The sequence below is a fragment of the Centrocercus urophasianus genome, unplaced genomic scaffold (assembly GCF_019232065.1).
Source record: "Centrocercus urophasianus isolate 14NV4802_14NV808 unplaced genomic scaffold, USGS_Curo_1.0 seq_36, whole genome shotgun sequence".
Taxonomy (NCBI): Eukaryota; Metazoa; Chordata; class Aves; order Galliformes; family Phasianidae; genus Centrocercus; species Centrocercus urophasianus.
The window spans coordinates 4,746,118-4,760,909 of NW_024884933.1; the positions used below are offsets into that span (position 1 = coordinate 4,746,118).

The following is a 14,792-nucleotide window of genomic DNA, read 5'->3' on the forward strand; positions in this document are numbered from 1 at the left end:
AGAGGGCAGTGGGGGCTGCTGGGGGCTGCAGCTGGCAGCATGGTGGGACAGCAGGGATGAGCAGTGCCCCTGGCTGCTGGCTTCTCTCAGCGTGGTTCTCTTCTGCTTTTCTCTGGTTGCCAAGAGAGAGAAAGAATGAGAGGATTTGAGGAGCTGCTGCTTTGTAGGGCCGCGTGTCCTGCAGCACCACTGCGTGCCCAGGCACCGTGTCTTGTCTTTATGCTGATTGCACTTCTGCTGCTACAAACAGCCAGGAGGAGAGCCCTGCCCTAAAGCCAGGCAGTGCAGTTGCTGTCTCAGCTCTTTCATTATGCAATTCCTCCTTCAGATTACACCAGGTTCCTACAGGGTTGCACAGGCACCGGTGCACACTTTGAGCTGTGCAGGTGTTGGTTGCCCTGAGGCTTCTCTTGCATGAGTGGAGCAGAAGAGCATCCCATGCTTTGGGAGCACTGAGGAGTCGGGATGTTGCACCGTGTAAAGTGAGGAGCGGACAACTTGTTTTCCTTGGGTTCAGTCTTCCTAACCTGTTGTTTTTTCTCTCTTCTCACTGCACTGGAGCAGTGCCATGGCTCTCCATTCCTCCAGCCTGAGGGCTTTCATTTTTCCCAGGCAGTGTTTTGGGAGCTGGTGAAGTCAGTTCCAGCCAATCCCAATGGAAATCCCATGGTTTGGACCCAGTCCCCTCATGCTGTGCTCAATGGCATGGCTGCAGAGGACTCGGGCACTTTGCACGCAGCCTTGGCCAGCTTGGCACAGCTGTAGCTGTAGGTTTGGATATCCTGTTTTCCTCAGGGTTGACACCATGAACTTCTCCATTCCATCTCTCCCAATAGGGTTGGGTTTTGCCATTGGCTCACGGGATGAGCACTGTCCCCATGGAGGTGGCACCCATGAGGGGATGGAGATGGAATGGCAACCCCAGGCTGAGGTTATCTCTCATCCCCTGGCACAGAGTGAATTATGAGCCGATAGCACTTTATTAAAACAGTGTTTTGTATTGGAGAGCAAATCCAAGAGCAGATGGATGAGCAAGTGATCCATCACTCCCCATCGCACCGCCGCCAGCTGAACCGCCTCCCCTGCGCTCTGTGTTACAGCTGGGAGGCAGATTTACAGCCTGGTCATCTATCTGTCCTCACTGCCATCCTGCCCAGCGTTTACTTTGTCACCGAACTGCTGTGCTCAGCATCTCTCCACCCAGCCCTGATGCAGAGGCTGGGAATGGCGTGGCCCCTCTTTCTCTCATTCCCAGCTCAGGGCTGAGCACATCTGCCTCCCCCACCCCAATCCAGCCTCGCTCTGATCCCAGCAGCATCGCTCAGTGCAAAGAGAATGGGGAGGGAGGGGTGAGAAAAACCACTCGGATGCAAAACATGCAAAAAGAATATTTTACTGACAAACAGCAAAGGGTGGGCTTAGTTTCAGGAGCAGAACTGGTTACCTACTGTACAAACATGTCGCTGGAAGGGAAGGAATGGCTGAATTAGGCTCGCTCGTTGACCCAAATAAAATCACAGTGTGCTTTTCCTGCTGCCTCCCCCACCACGTGCTCCAAGATGTCCCTCAGCTTGGGCACAGCAGCCCTAATGCCATCTGCACGGGCAGGTGTGTTTAATAGAAAATTGGCCATTATTGCTTTTCAACCACAGTAGGGACTGCTCTGGGCTTGGACTTGGAGCAGAGGGTAATCTCTCCCTCCGTTGTTATCAACTCAAGTTGCACCTCTCCTGTCTGATGCATGCAGAACGGGTTTGAATGCAGGAAAAAAAAAAAAGGAAGGATTAACAATCAGGGAAAGCAGCACCCTGGGGTCTGCCTTGTGTCCTCACTGCAGGGCAATCCCGGCAGGTTCCTCCTGTGCTGCACTGCCCTGCTCTCCTGTGCACTGCCCTATCGCTGGAAGACACGTCTGCTCCACCAGTGTACTCGGGGTGAATGCATTCTGGTCCAAAGGTCTTTCTCCTTCTGCTGAATGATAATGGAAGCACTTCTGGTCTTTCACCTCTAGAGATGCTCTGGGAGCTTCTGTTGGCTGTTTCTACCTTTGAAGCTCTCCCATCATAGAAGTGGAGGTGGGAAGGGTGGCATTGGAGTCGGACTGCCTGAGGGCTCTCCTGCCTGTGCCCTCCAAGATGGTACCCAAGGTAAGTGAGGGCTCCTGCTGTTTGCTCCTGCAAACCAATATACCGGCTCGTGGGCTGAAGGGAAGCTTCAGCTCCCTATCACCCTCTGCACAGCTTTGTGTTTTGCAGAATCTCTACATGGTTGAGGCTAGGGGGGACCTCTGGACCCAGCCCCTGCTCAAGCAGTGCTGCCTGGAGCAGGATGACCTCAACCTTCTCCCTCCAAAGAGAAGACTCCACAACCTCTGGGCAACCTGTGCCAGCACTCCAGCACCTACACCATGCACAAAGTGCTTCCTGATGCTCCATTGCCTGTGTCCCATCCCTGGCACCGCTGGGAAGAGCCTGGCTCTGTCCGCTTTGCTCCTTCCCTTCAAGTACTCATACAGATGGGTGAAATCCCCCTAATAGCCTTCTCTTCTCCTGGGAGATGCTCTGCTCCCTTCACCATCTCAGCAGCTCTTTAGAATCATTTGGGACTGGATATTCTCTTCTCCCAGCTGCATGCAACTGGAAAATGAGGTAGAGAACAGCAGTGAGAGCCACCAAGACCACCCTGCCATGGTGTGAAACTTGGGATGTGGCTCTGGGCTCCCTTCTGGGCCTCCTACAGCACATGGCCACAGTGATTCCAGATAGGAAGCAACTGGACAAGATGGCCTTCATTAGCACATGGCTCTCCTACAAAGAAGGGACGTGGTAGGAACAGAGGAGGGCTGGCACAGGCTGGATTCAATGTGCTTCTCTCGGGGAGAACGTTTCCAGCACCAATCCCAGCTCTGGAGGATCAGCAAGCACAGTTTGCAGAGCTGTCTCTGCTCTAAAAATAAGCCCTCTTGAGGCAGCACAACATTCCTCCACCACCAAATGCTGCAGGAACCTCCCTCAGAGCATCTGGTGGCCGAGCACTGGGACACGGAGCACACTCCCACTGCTTGTCCAGTTCTGCACCCCACATCATCTATTCTGCAGTGCCCTGACCCTGTAGTGATTGCTCCTCCATGCCACCACTGCTTTTCTCCCCACCCAGACCCTTTTCACGAGGGGCTGTTGCTGGGTTTTGGGTGGTTGCTGTTGTTGTTGTGGTCTGGTTTGGTTTTGTTGGTTGTTTCGGGGATTTTTTTTTTTTGGAGGGGAGGAGGGGAAGACTGGATCAGAGAACAACAAACAAGTCAACAGTAGTACATCTCAGACAATGAACGAGGAGAAAACACCCCCACACCCAGACAGAAGCAAAACGAACACATGCACAGGGAAAGAAGACAGAGCAACAGCAGACTTCATACAGCCAAACAGCAGCAGCCTCGTAGGGACAGAGCAACGAGCAACTGCAGTGCTGGGAATGCCCACCCCAAGCATGGAGCAATGGGCACATCCCATAGGGTCACATCTACAGGAGCTCCCTGGGTTCAAAAGAGCCAGCTGAGCTCAGGACCATGGAGCTTCGTGTCTCTCACATTCAGGTTGGAAAAGAACCCCTAAGATCACCCAGTCCAACTGCTGAGCTTGCCTGGCATTGCCCTTGCACAGACCATGTCTCCTGGATAGTGGACTTGCTGCATGGAGAAGAGCTTTGCCCCTTGTTTATTAAGGATAAGAACCAATAAGGATGAGAACCCTGCTGGCTCTGTGTGTCCTGCACTGCGAGAGAGGGGCTGCTTCCCATGGCTTCAAGAGCAGAGAATTGTTCCTAGTGAATTTAATTGCTCTGAGAGTATTTTCTTTTTTGTTTCATGTTTTGACTGTATGTAAACAAAAGTGAAGCTCACGTGGTGATTGCTGCAGCCACAGCAGATTAGAAAACCTTCTGTTCTTAAGCCATGGGGATGTGCACCATGCAGGATCGGTTTTTTTGTCTTCCAGAGCCTAACAGAATCCTGAAATCCCAGTGTGGATCAGACAATCAGCTGCCACCTCACCCTCTCCAGCTGCAAGGTTCACAATTAGTATTTCAACCACAGCCGAATTTCAGAGAAGGGCAAAGCCAGTACGTTCAATTCTGAGTTGAGATAGCTGCTTTAAACCCCTTTTGTGAGAGGCACCAAGCAGAATGTTTATTTTAAAATGGGCTGTTTCTTTATTTGTTTATTTTCCCCCTTAACTTATTCCAAAGGCTCAATATTTGTCCTCATCCCAGTGAAACTTTCTGCCCTGCAAAATGTCACCCCCCTCTTCAACTCAGAGCTGAATGGTCCCCACCTGTTCTACGTTACAGCTCAATTGATGTGCCAGAAGTTGCACAAGGGCAAGCAGAGCTTGGCCAGCCACCCCCTTGCTCTGAGCCCATGGAGGTGGGCATCTTCTGTCCCTGGAGGCTGTACCCCTATGGGCAAGCACAAAAAGGAGGCTGCAAAACCTCATGTCTTGGAAAGGAAACATCGCTCCCCGGATGCTAACAGGAGGCTGTGGGCATCGCAGAAGTCCCTAATGACAGACAGTCAAGCAGACAGACACAAGTACAGACTGGGCAACTATTGAGGACCTGACAGAAACTGGGACTCCAAGACAAGAGGCAGTATGGGACAGCAAAGGTAGGAACTGGGGAGAGCAGCTGTGGTTGGCCCTTGGCCTGTTTTGGGGCTCATAAATAACAGAACTGGGCCTGGGCATAGGAAGCAACCAAAAGGCGAGGTGGAGAAGCCAGGGTTGGGAGGAGAAAAGCTGGGGGTCATGGTGCCATTTTCCCTCCTCTGACATTGCAACCAATAGGAGGCCATTGACAGAGTCAAGGAACCCACAGAAAAAAAAAAAACAACAGTCCTGCTACTGCTCAGCATCCTTTAGTTCTGGACATTTTCCCATATAAACACAAGCCTGCTCACCATGAAAGAAGGAACGAAGGAGCAACGGCAGCTGCAGGGCCACCACCTTCGGTTCTCAGCTCCTCCCTGGCTCACAACACAGCTCCCAGCCCAGCACATCCCTGCCCACGAGCATCGCTCTCAGCTGCTCTGCAGGACACGAAGGTCTCTGGGTATGGAGTGAGGCTTCAGGCGCATCATAGCAACACTGAAACCCACAGCCTAAGCTGTGCCCAGCAGAAGCAAAACCAAAAAACCCCCACGGGAGCATCCATTGCTTTGACTTCAGCCCCTCCTGTCGCATCTGCTTTGGGAGATGAGTTTGGTTTCAGGCCAAGCCCAGCTCACTGCAGTGCAATGGATCAGGGTACGAGCCAGGTGTAACACCTCTCAGCCCCATCCATTCTCCACCCTCTCAACAGCAGCGAGGAGTAACAGCACCAGCCCCATCGCTTGGGCTGATCCCTCACAGAGCTGCTGCCCTGCTAGGAAGATTTCTCAGCTCGCTTAAGGCAGGTTTCAGTGTGCAGCAACACGAAGAACAAATCCATCTCGCGTTCCTTCCCCCGTAGCAATGCCCAAAAACACAAACCAAAGCAAAGGGTCGCTGCCCTCCCATCTGTCTGGCAGCAGCCCCTGTCCAAACCTACTACCATTCTAGCAACAGAAGTAACAGAGAAGAGCAAAACCAAACCAAAGGACCAAAGAAACGGGGGACTTCTAGCACTCGGATGAGAAACTGCATCTTCTTCATGTGCTCCCACCTCCATACCCTCAGCCAACATTCCCTGCAGGGCAGCTGGATGTGCAGGACAGCTGTGAATGCCAGGAAAAGGGGGGGTTGAAAGTATAATGCAAATCTCTTTTCTCGTTTTGTTTTGTTTTTTCTTGTTGTTTTTGTCTGATTTTGGTTTGTTTGGTGTTTGTTTTTTTTTTACATATGTACACAAGTCTGACAATAAAACGTGGAACACAGTGCAATGTCTTGGCTGCGTAGCATCCAGGACTGGCTTAGTTGTGCATCGTGGTGTGCCACGGGGGGCACACGGGATGGAGAAGTAAAATGATGTCCTCGCTGGCTTCCAGAGAGATGTAAAAGTAGGAGCTGTTCCCCCGGAAGAAGAGCAAAGTCCTCTTTAAAACCTCACTGCAGTCTCTGGAGGGGAAGGCGTTCCTCAGAGGTGCCGCGGGCTGGGATGCCCGTTATGGTACAGCTTCTGTTTGATGTGCACCATGTTCCCAGTCGCCTCCTCGTACTGCCTGTGGTGACGTTTTCTGAACTCCTTTAAGTTACAAAACTTTGGAATCCAAGACCAGGAATTGTCTGGAAGGCAGAAAGGAGAAGGGAGATATTACAGAGATGCCGAGACCTGCGCTCTCCTGCCTCATCTGCACTGCACCCCAGCAGGCAGGGCCCTCTGCTTCACTTGGAAGGACCCTGCTCCAGAAGGGCACGGGGAGCTCAGCCAGGTGGCTCCTGGACGTCTCCAAGGATGGAGGCTGCACAGCCTCCCTGGGCAGCCAGTGCTACAACACCCTCACCTAAAGGAGCAGCTCCATTCCTGGAGCTCAACACAGAAAGCCAGCGTGCCAAAGCCATGCAGGCTGTACCTGAGCCTGCAACCAATGCGAGGCTCCCGGCTGCAAACCAGGGGTGCAAAGAAACCCAGATTTCATCAGTACTCTGCTCAGACACACAGCCAGCACCCGGAGCAGAGCCCTCATCTCCATGCATAGACTGGCAATGGCCAACATGGAGCCACCAGAGCCCACCATCTGGCCCAAGGATGTGCTGAGGGCCACACTTACCGTACCGCCGGCTGGTTCTCCAGGCTCGCACAGCGTAGTGGAGAACCCCATCCATCCACACCAGAAACCAGCTGATACAAAAACCCAGCAACAGTCCCAGCATCAGATCGATCTCTTGCTTGGTTACATTGTCAGTCACAAAGTAGTTCTCTGAGGAATCCACCACAGACTGATCCCCGTCATACGGAATGACGTAATGGACGTGGTGCCTGTCGTGGGGAACAGAAATGGGGAGAAGCATCAGTGGAGAAGAGCAGGGCGTGTTTTCCACCAGCATCTGTTTCCATGGCCAGGGGCTCTGAAGCCCTACCGACACCGCTGGGCTCAAAACCAGGAATACAAAGAGCAAAGCACAGCACCCTGCAGCCCAGAGCTCATGTCGCATTGCTGACACAGGCTGCCCTTGCTTGAACTCATCATCTGTAATGCAATAAACAACATTCGGGGCTGCGGCGGTCGCTCCCTGAGTTCAGAGGTCAGCCATGCTTCTGAAGATGCACCAGTTGCATATTTGGGTTGCATGTGCAGGTTGATGGAGAGAAAATGTCCAAATAGTGTCACGAGTGATGCTCCGCTCGCAGGATCCCAGTGAAAACAGCCCTTGTCTTCATGAGGGCCAAACAGAGACCCATGTGGGCTCAGTGTGTCCCAAAAAGGGCAAAGCCTGGGAGAGCTGTAGGCACTTTTCTGCTTTGGTTTGGCTTAGCAGGACAGAGTGGAGCCTCTGGGATGGGGTGGGGAAGAGGGGCTGCCCCCCGAAAGCCTTCTGGTGGCAGCTCAAGCCCTTGGGAACATGGCAGAAGAAATTTGGAGGCATCAGCACATCAGTATGGAGAATTATTAATAGAATGCAGAGGTCCTGGGTCCCCACTGCAGCCTTAGGGAGCTGGAAATTGGAACGTGGCCTGAATGGCTCTGGGAGCCAGATCCAGGGAGGGAAGACATCACCTCTGATCCTCCATGCCAGAGGCCAAGCCTTGTGCCCAGAAATGCAGCCACGTGCAGCCACTGGTGGTACCAAGCAGCAAAGAACTTGTGAGGTCCTGTTGGTGAGCACCAACTCCTGCACCCCTGAAGCAAGCAGGGATTGCATTCACTGCTTTGTCCCCAGCAAGGCAGCACCAGCTCAGATGAGACAGTGGCACAACAGGCTCAAGCACTCCTGCCCCTTCCCAGCCCTGTGATGGGGACAGATCTCCCCCCCCTTAGCAAACTGTGCATGAAGCCCTGAGTGCAGCCGTGATGGAGCAGAGCCGTGGCCGGCACGCCTGGGATGCTCCCTACGGAGCTGCCCAAAGCGCTAATGTCCCTTCCAGTGACCTTGTGAGCCTGCTGGCTGCTGCAGCCCAGCCACAGCACCGGAGCCCTTCAAAAAGCACTGCTGTTTAGGATTTGGGAGAACAAAGCTTATCCTGTGCTGCTGGACAGCCCCAGGATGGGCACTGAGGTGCACCGATCCCAGGGGCTGCAGGAGGCGCAGAGCCTCTGTTCTGCATCTCTGCCTGACCTTGCAGCCTCTCCCCAAACGTGCCAAGCAGCTCAGCTCCTGGCACAGCCATGGCCAGCAAAGCTGGGCTGCAGCAACAGGGATGGCTCCATTGCAATGGTGAAAATGTCTTCCTGGGACCTTCCATGCTGTAGCAGCTGCTGGGAGCCCAGGGAAGGCCTGGTGGTCTCCAGCACAAACAGTGAGCATCCCTGGCCTCCCAGTGTGTTCACAGAGGGTATGGAGGCGTGGAGGATTAAGGATTTGTTCAGAGTGTTAAAAAAGGAAGAAACGAAGCAAAAATGATGGGTTTTGGTGCTTAGCTTTTGCCACAGCATCTTTGCTTGGGAGGGACAAACTCACCCAAGGTCACCCAGAAGGTCGGTGCCAAGGAGAAGACCACAACCAGAGCTTCTGAGCTCCTCACCCTGTCCCAGGCAGGGAACTCCTGAGCCCCCGGGCTGTTTTGATGGGTCTGTGCTCCATGCAGGTGTCATCTGCTCTCCCCAGCTCACCCAGCCGCCACGGACGCCCTTTGGTGATTTTCCTTTGCATGACATCACCCAGCTCCTGATCTGCTGCCAGCCTGCTGCTTCCAGAGAGGACCCTTTCCTGGCTGGGACAGAGGCACCTGGAGTGGGGCAGTGCTTTGTTTCTGCAGCCCTGTGCAGCCCTGTGTCTCCTGCAGCAGGGACAGCCCAAGGAGGGGGACCAGAGGGGCTGTGGACAGCCTGGATAACTTCCATATTGGAGCTGGAGGGTGCCAGGGATCCAATCCAGCAGCAACATTCCTGCACTGCCATCAGCAGGAGCTCTCAGATGTAGCTCTCAGCCCTTCTACCTCCTGCAAGAAGGCAGATGCTGAGAGAGGAGCAGCCCCCATCTCCAGGTGCCAGGGCCAACCCTGCTGCTCTGCTGATGCTGTCCCTCCATCCACCATCATTACACCAGCTTCCTTCCCACCCAGCTGGCAGGACTCTGCCCTCTGCTCCCCCACCAAACAGCCATCAGTGCAATTCAGATATGGCCACCTGTCCCAGAAGAGAAAGGCCATGAAGCAGCCGTGGCAGTTGCTGAATGCTTGGCACCACACAACCTCTCTCTGACCTCCTGTGGCCACAGCTCCCTACTGACAAACAAACCTAAAAAGCACCCAGCATGGCCACATCACACTTGTCCCAGTGCACTGCTACCTTGCTTCTGCCATCAAGTGCCAAGAGCTTTGGTCTGAAGCAGCCCTGCATAGTCAGGGTTCAGCAGCCCCTAGCAATGGGCTGCTTTGTTTCCCCAGAATTCTCAACCCTAGCAATTCTCCTTACTCACAGCCAGTGCTCAGGAACATAGAAACCAGAGCAGAGTCCTTAGCTGCAGGAGATGAGAGCTCCACAGGGCAAGTGTTAGCAGAAGGTGTTTTAGGAGACAGCAGGCAGAGCATGCTCCTTTCACCTGCCCTGGGACCTCCATGCAAGGCATGGGCCATCACAGAGAGGCACAGGGGTTGGCACATCCCTTCCCCACCAGCCACGCAACCATGAGACCCCAACGAGGCACCCCAGGACAGGGCAGCCAGGAGCTGAAGCCTGAGTTCTTCCCTCAGTCTTGCATGCTGAACCGCAGGCAGTTCCTCTCTCCAAGGCTCCCTTTTGTTACCAGCAGAGTCAGAGCCCTTTGCCAGGACCAGGTGCCACCTTTCATAACTCCAGGGTATGCCCTGCCTGGGCCACAGCTGTGTGCACGGGGCTGAGCCCAGAAAGCAGCTGCAAAGAGCATGAGGCACGTTTCATCATCCACCCCTTGAACCAGAGGGAGCGCAGGGCACAAAAACCCTCACTCAGGAGTGAAGGCAGCTTTGTGTTTTGTTGGCAAGATCCATCTCTTGCACGTACCTAAGGCAACCAGTGAACTTCCACCTTTCGCTCCCTGTCATCTTGACAGTTTGGAAGCTGTGCTGTACACTTTCTAAGAAATGACCTGACTCCATCTGAGGACAGAGCCATGGCCCATCCATCTGCAGCCCTGCCCCCTCCTTGGGCCTGGGCAGAAGGAACGCGGCCACTGACACCAGCAGGACCTGGCAGTGTTTAAGTACATTACCAACAGCCGATTTTCACCACCACTGCATGCAAGCATGGCAAGCAAAAACGGATTGAAGAGGCAGAGGACGATTCTTAAACAAGCAAAAAACATCAAGAAGTCTCCAAAAAAATTACCCAAGAGAAAGAATCCCTAACAAATAGAATGAAAGGTGCTGTAGACGTTGCTTCCCAACTGGCAGTAGTGAAGTTGTGCCCAAGGAGCCAGGGTGTGGGGTCTGCTCTCAGATCACTCTGGCCTGGCTCTGCTCAGCCCTGGAGGTACCTCCTTGCTGTTCTGCTACTGGAACCATAGGTCGAAGCAGGGTGGATGGGATGAGCAGTGGCTTTGGATAAGGTTTGCACACCCCAAGGTGTGAAGGTTTGCTCAGCTCCCATCCGGGGCCACCAGAGGAAAGCAGTGACTGGGAGGACGGAGGAAGTGGACGGGGGTAGCAGTGGCCAGGGCTGCAGGACAGGGATCATGGAGAAAAGCAAAATTCACCTCCAGCCAAAGCTCAGTTCCTCAGCATCACCCATGGAACAAGGAGCTGCATTTGGGGGAACCGAGCGCTGCCCAACAGCCGTGGCAGGAAACTGTGCAGCCCTAAACTTGCAAGCAGCAAAGACATCACCCAACGTCCCCCAACGCCAGGCCTGCGCTCCGTGCAGCACCATGATGGCTCCGGAGAAAAGCCACTGAGAATTGGAAGCTGACTGACAATCACAGAGCCTCAAAGTGACACCGTCCTCAGCAGCAGCAGCACTCCATCCTGGGTGCAGGGCTGCCCAGACCCCGACCCCTTCCATCCTCACCAACATCCAGCCTACAACCCTCCCCCCTCCCTTCTCCCCAGGGAAAGCACACAGCCCAGTGTCTGCGAAGGCAAAACACGGAGTGTTGGAATTCAATCCAAGTTCCTTTCCTCCCCAGGGCTGCCGGATGCCTGCACACACGCATGCACACAAAGGAAAATGGACTTGCAGGCCCACGGCAAACTCTTCTCGGAGAAAAACACACCCACCCCCCCCCCCCCCATGTTGATGCTGAGACACGGCCAGAATGCAGACAGGGCCTCCACCAGCCAGGTGGGGTGGAAGGGGCTGGGTCAGGTGAGCCCGGCGTCGCAGGTTAACTCACCTGCCACAGTTGCAGTGACAAACTCGGTCTTCCCCTCTCAGATGCGGTAGGATGTAATTGTGAAATCTGTCCAGCAACGCATTCATGTCCATCAAGCAAGCTATTGCCTGTAAGAGCCCATAACCAAGGCATCTGGTCAACTCTGGATGATGGAATAAAACATTGACTCCAGTTTGATTGCCAAAGACTGAAGCGGTCATATAGAAGATAATCGCTGGTGTTCCCCGGGGCAGACACACCGTGCACACACACACACCGAGCACACAGGGACGCGCGGGGCCGGGGAAGGGAAAAAGGGGGGGTGGAGGGGAGGGAAATAAGCAAAATCTCTTACCATAACGATAGAGGCGCCCAGGATCATGAAAATCATGGTGTTTGCATTCATGGACATCAACGGGGAATCGGTAGCGATCGGCTCCGGCCGCCCCCAGCCCGCGATCTGCGAGCGGCGGCCGCGCTATTGCGCAGCGCGGAGCCCGGAGCGCATCGCGCTGCGCTGCGGCGGGGGGCGGTGGGGCGGCGGGGCGCCCCCCGCGCTCACACCCGCACTGCCCCGTGCCGGGCGCCTCGGGCTGCCCGCTGGGGGAGGGTTATGTTGTTATTTTGTAGATAGATATTATTATTATTTTTTTTTTCCTAAGACGAAGGTGACAGGTAAGGATAAAAATAATATATATATATCTCTTAAAAATGGGATGAATACTCTAAAAAATGCGTTCCCTTCAAGGCTGTCGGCCGATGGAGGTGCGCCACGGCGGCTCCGGGAGCGGGCACACGGCACAGCCCCGCATGCAGCAACTGGAGAGTGAGGCAGCCGAGGCCGGGGGGAGGCTGGGGGAGGAGGAGGCAAGCCACAAAAATCACCCAGTCCGGGGGAGCCTCATTGCATCCTCTCTCCCGACCCTCCCCAAAATCAACCTCTCCCGATCGGCGCAAAAAAAAAAAAAAAAAAAAAAAAAAAACCACCCAAAAAACAACCACCCCCCCCCCCCCCCCCCCGTCCTCCCCCTCCGCTGTTCCCCCCCTCCCCCCCTCCCGCCCCGGGGCAATGCCCGCAGCCCCTCGGGCTCCGGCTCCGGCTGGGCGGGCTGTGGGGGGCTGCTCCCCGCCGGGCCGGCCGCCCCCACCCCTGCTCCCTCCCCTCCTTCCCTCCCTCCCATCCGCGGCCCTTTACCTAAGGCGGGGACGCGCTGCTCCGGGAGCGGCTCATCTCGAGCGGCAGCGCTGCAGACCTGCCCTTGCCGGGCTTCCCCCCGCCTGGCAGCCGCACGGTTTTCCGAGCGGAGCCCCGGCAGCGGCGCTTGGCCGCATTTCCAGTCCCGCACCATCCCCACCCCGCCCTTCCTCCCTCCCGGGTCTTCCCCGCTCCCATCCCGGCCCGAACGCGGTCCCGATGCTCTCCCTGCCGCCCCGCAGCCGCGGGGGTCCCGGCCCGGCCCCGCATCTCCGCATTCCCACCCCGCGACGATGCGGGAGAGCAGAAATGCCACGAAGTCCCACATCCTAGCATCTCTCGAGCCCACGATCCGAGGGAAGGTCGTGCTCTGGATTCTCGCATGGTTTTACATCGTCGAGCTGTGGGCCACGTTTGGGTTCGTCCTGCAAAAAAAATAGCTCGGTGAACAGGTAACAACTTTTGTTTGGCTTGGTCGGTCGTGCCGTTAAACCATGCGATAGGGATGGGCAGCAGCCACAGCACATCACTCAAGGTTATCATCACCTTGTTGGCACTCGGGGCCACCGTTTGCTGCTTCGAGGGTTTGCATTCTTGCATCTTTTGTTTTCCTTCAGCTCCCCAGGCCACGATCAGCCTCCTTATGTAATGACTTGTGTTATATAAACTCCATTCTTCAAGGAACAGTCATTAACCTACTACTGGGCATTGGAAATACCAAAATACTGTCACACAATTAAAATCACTAAACGGTGCCCTCAAATTAGAGCACAGATTGCATTGCAGATGATTTTTTTTTTTTTTTAATGAAACCACACATGTGAAGCATTTGCTAAGCCAGGCTCTCCATGCACAGACCCCATTACACCCAGCTTTGCTCCCACCCATGGTACAGAATCTCCCAAGGCTCAGCACCCAGCAGTGGGAGATGGGACTCCAGGCATTCCCATTCCTTTCAGTGCTCCCATGCTGGTCCCAGCACTTGTTTTCCCAACACCTTCACCTAAGTTCCCACGTGCAATAGCAACAAAAGTTGGAGCTGGATAGTCTGCCTAGCTGGGCTGTAACTCATTGATCCTCAGCTTGGTGCATCCGGCAGCACTGAGGGCTGAGGAAGGGCTGTCCTGCACCACACACAGCCCAACAGCATCACCTGGGTGAAAGAAAAGCAGAATCGACTCATAAAAATGGCTTGGGGTTGGATGGGACCTTAAAGATCATCCAGTTCTGACCTGATGGGAAAGCAGAGCAGAGCTGAAAGCTCTCTTTCAGAGTAGAAATCTCCTATCAACCAAACCAAGAAGTGCATTGTGCCCAGCAGGCACAACCCAAAGAGCTCTGTATAGAATGAGTTCAGCTGAAAATAGAAAACATTTCCCGACACAGAAACCAAGAGCGAAGGCTTCAGTCCTGATGCCGCACAGAGAACTCTGCTCCAGACACTCAGCACCATGCTTGCTTGAAATACATCTTTAAAGGGATCAACTGAAGCAGTTCAGTCCCTACAGAACCCTTCTCCTCCCCGGGCTGTATGGATCCCCATGGCAACAAGCTGTGGCATCAGACAACCGAGCAGAAAAGCAGAGGAGGCTGAATGAAATCCTTCTCAGAGCCTCCCGAAACAAACCAGCACAGGACAAACCCATACAAACCCACCCTGCACACCGTATGGGAGCTGCTGCTTCAACTCCCCATCCCAAAGCATTCTGCTCTCTTCATTCATTCTCTGCAGGATTTTTCCTCTGTTTGTTTTCATAGCTAAGAAAAGCAGCACAAGTGTTTGAGGGATACAAAACATTCCTGCACCCCGTGCACGATGCTCTGACCCATTTGGGCACTGGCCAGAACGCTGAGTGAGCCAGCAGGTTGTGGCTTTCTCATAGGGTGGCTGAAAGGAATGGGCAGGGATGCCCAGGATCCCTTTGGGATCAACTGACTTTGAGATGAGCAACTTCAAAGAGCAGCACCACCCTAAAAATCAGAGCCAACCCCCAGCATTGGCTTCAGGCACAGGGAAATCAGCATCTTACCAAAGCACTGAGCCTTCCCTTGAGCTGCCAGAGGGCAGCGAGAAGGCAGTGAGAAGGCAGGCGCGAAGCCAGGAGCCCAAGCTCCATTTCATGCCACTTCACTTCTGGCACATTTAAGTTGTCTCCACTTCTCAAAGCACTAAAGAGCACACA

General features: G+C 54.4%; 1 protein-coding gene across 1 annotated transcript; it reads right to left on the reverse strand.

Moving 5' to 3' along the window:
- Positions 1–6,102: 6,102 nt before the first annotated feature.
- TMEM240 (transmembrane protein 240) lies at positions 6,103–11,826 on the reverse strand. The gene is made up of 4 exons (XM_042831766.1): positions 11,770–11,826; positions 11,436–11,542; positions 6,737–6,945; positions 6,103–6,251 (listed from the first exon to the last, which is right to left on the reverse strand). The coding sequence occupies exons 1-4, from the start codon at positions 11,824–11,826 to the stop codon at positions 6,103–6,105; spliced, it is 522 nt and encodes a 173-aa protein (XP_042687700.1).
- Positions 11,827–14,792: the final 2,966 nt, after the last annotated feature.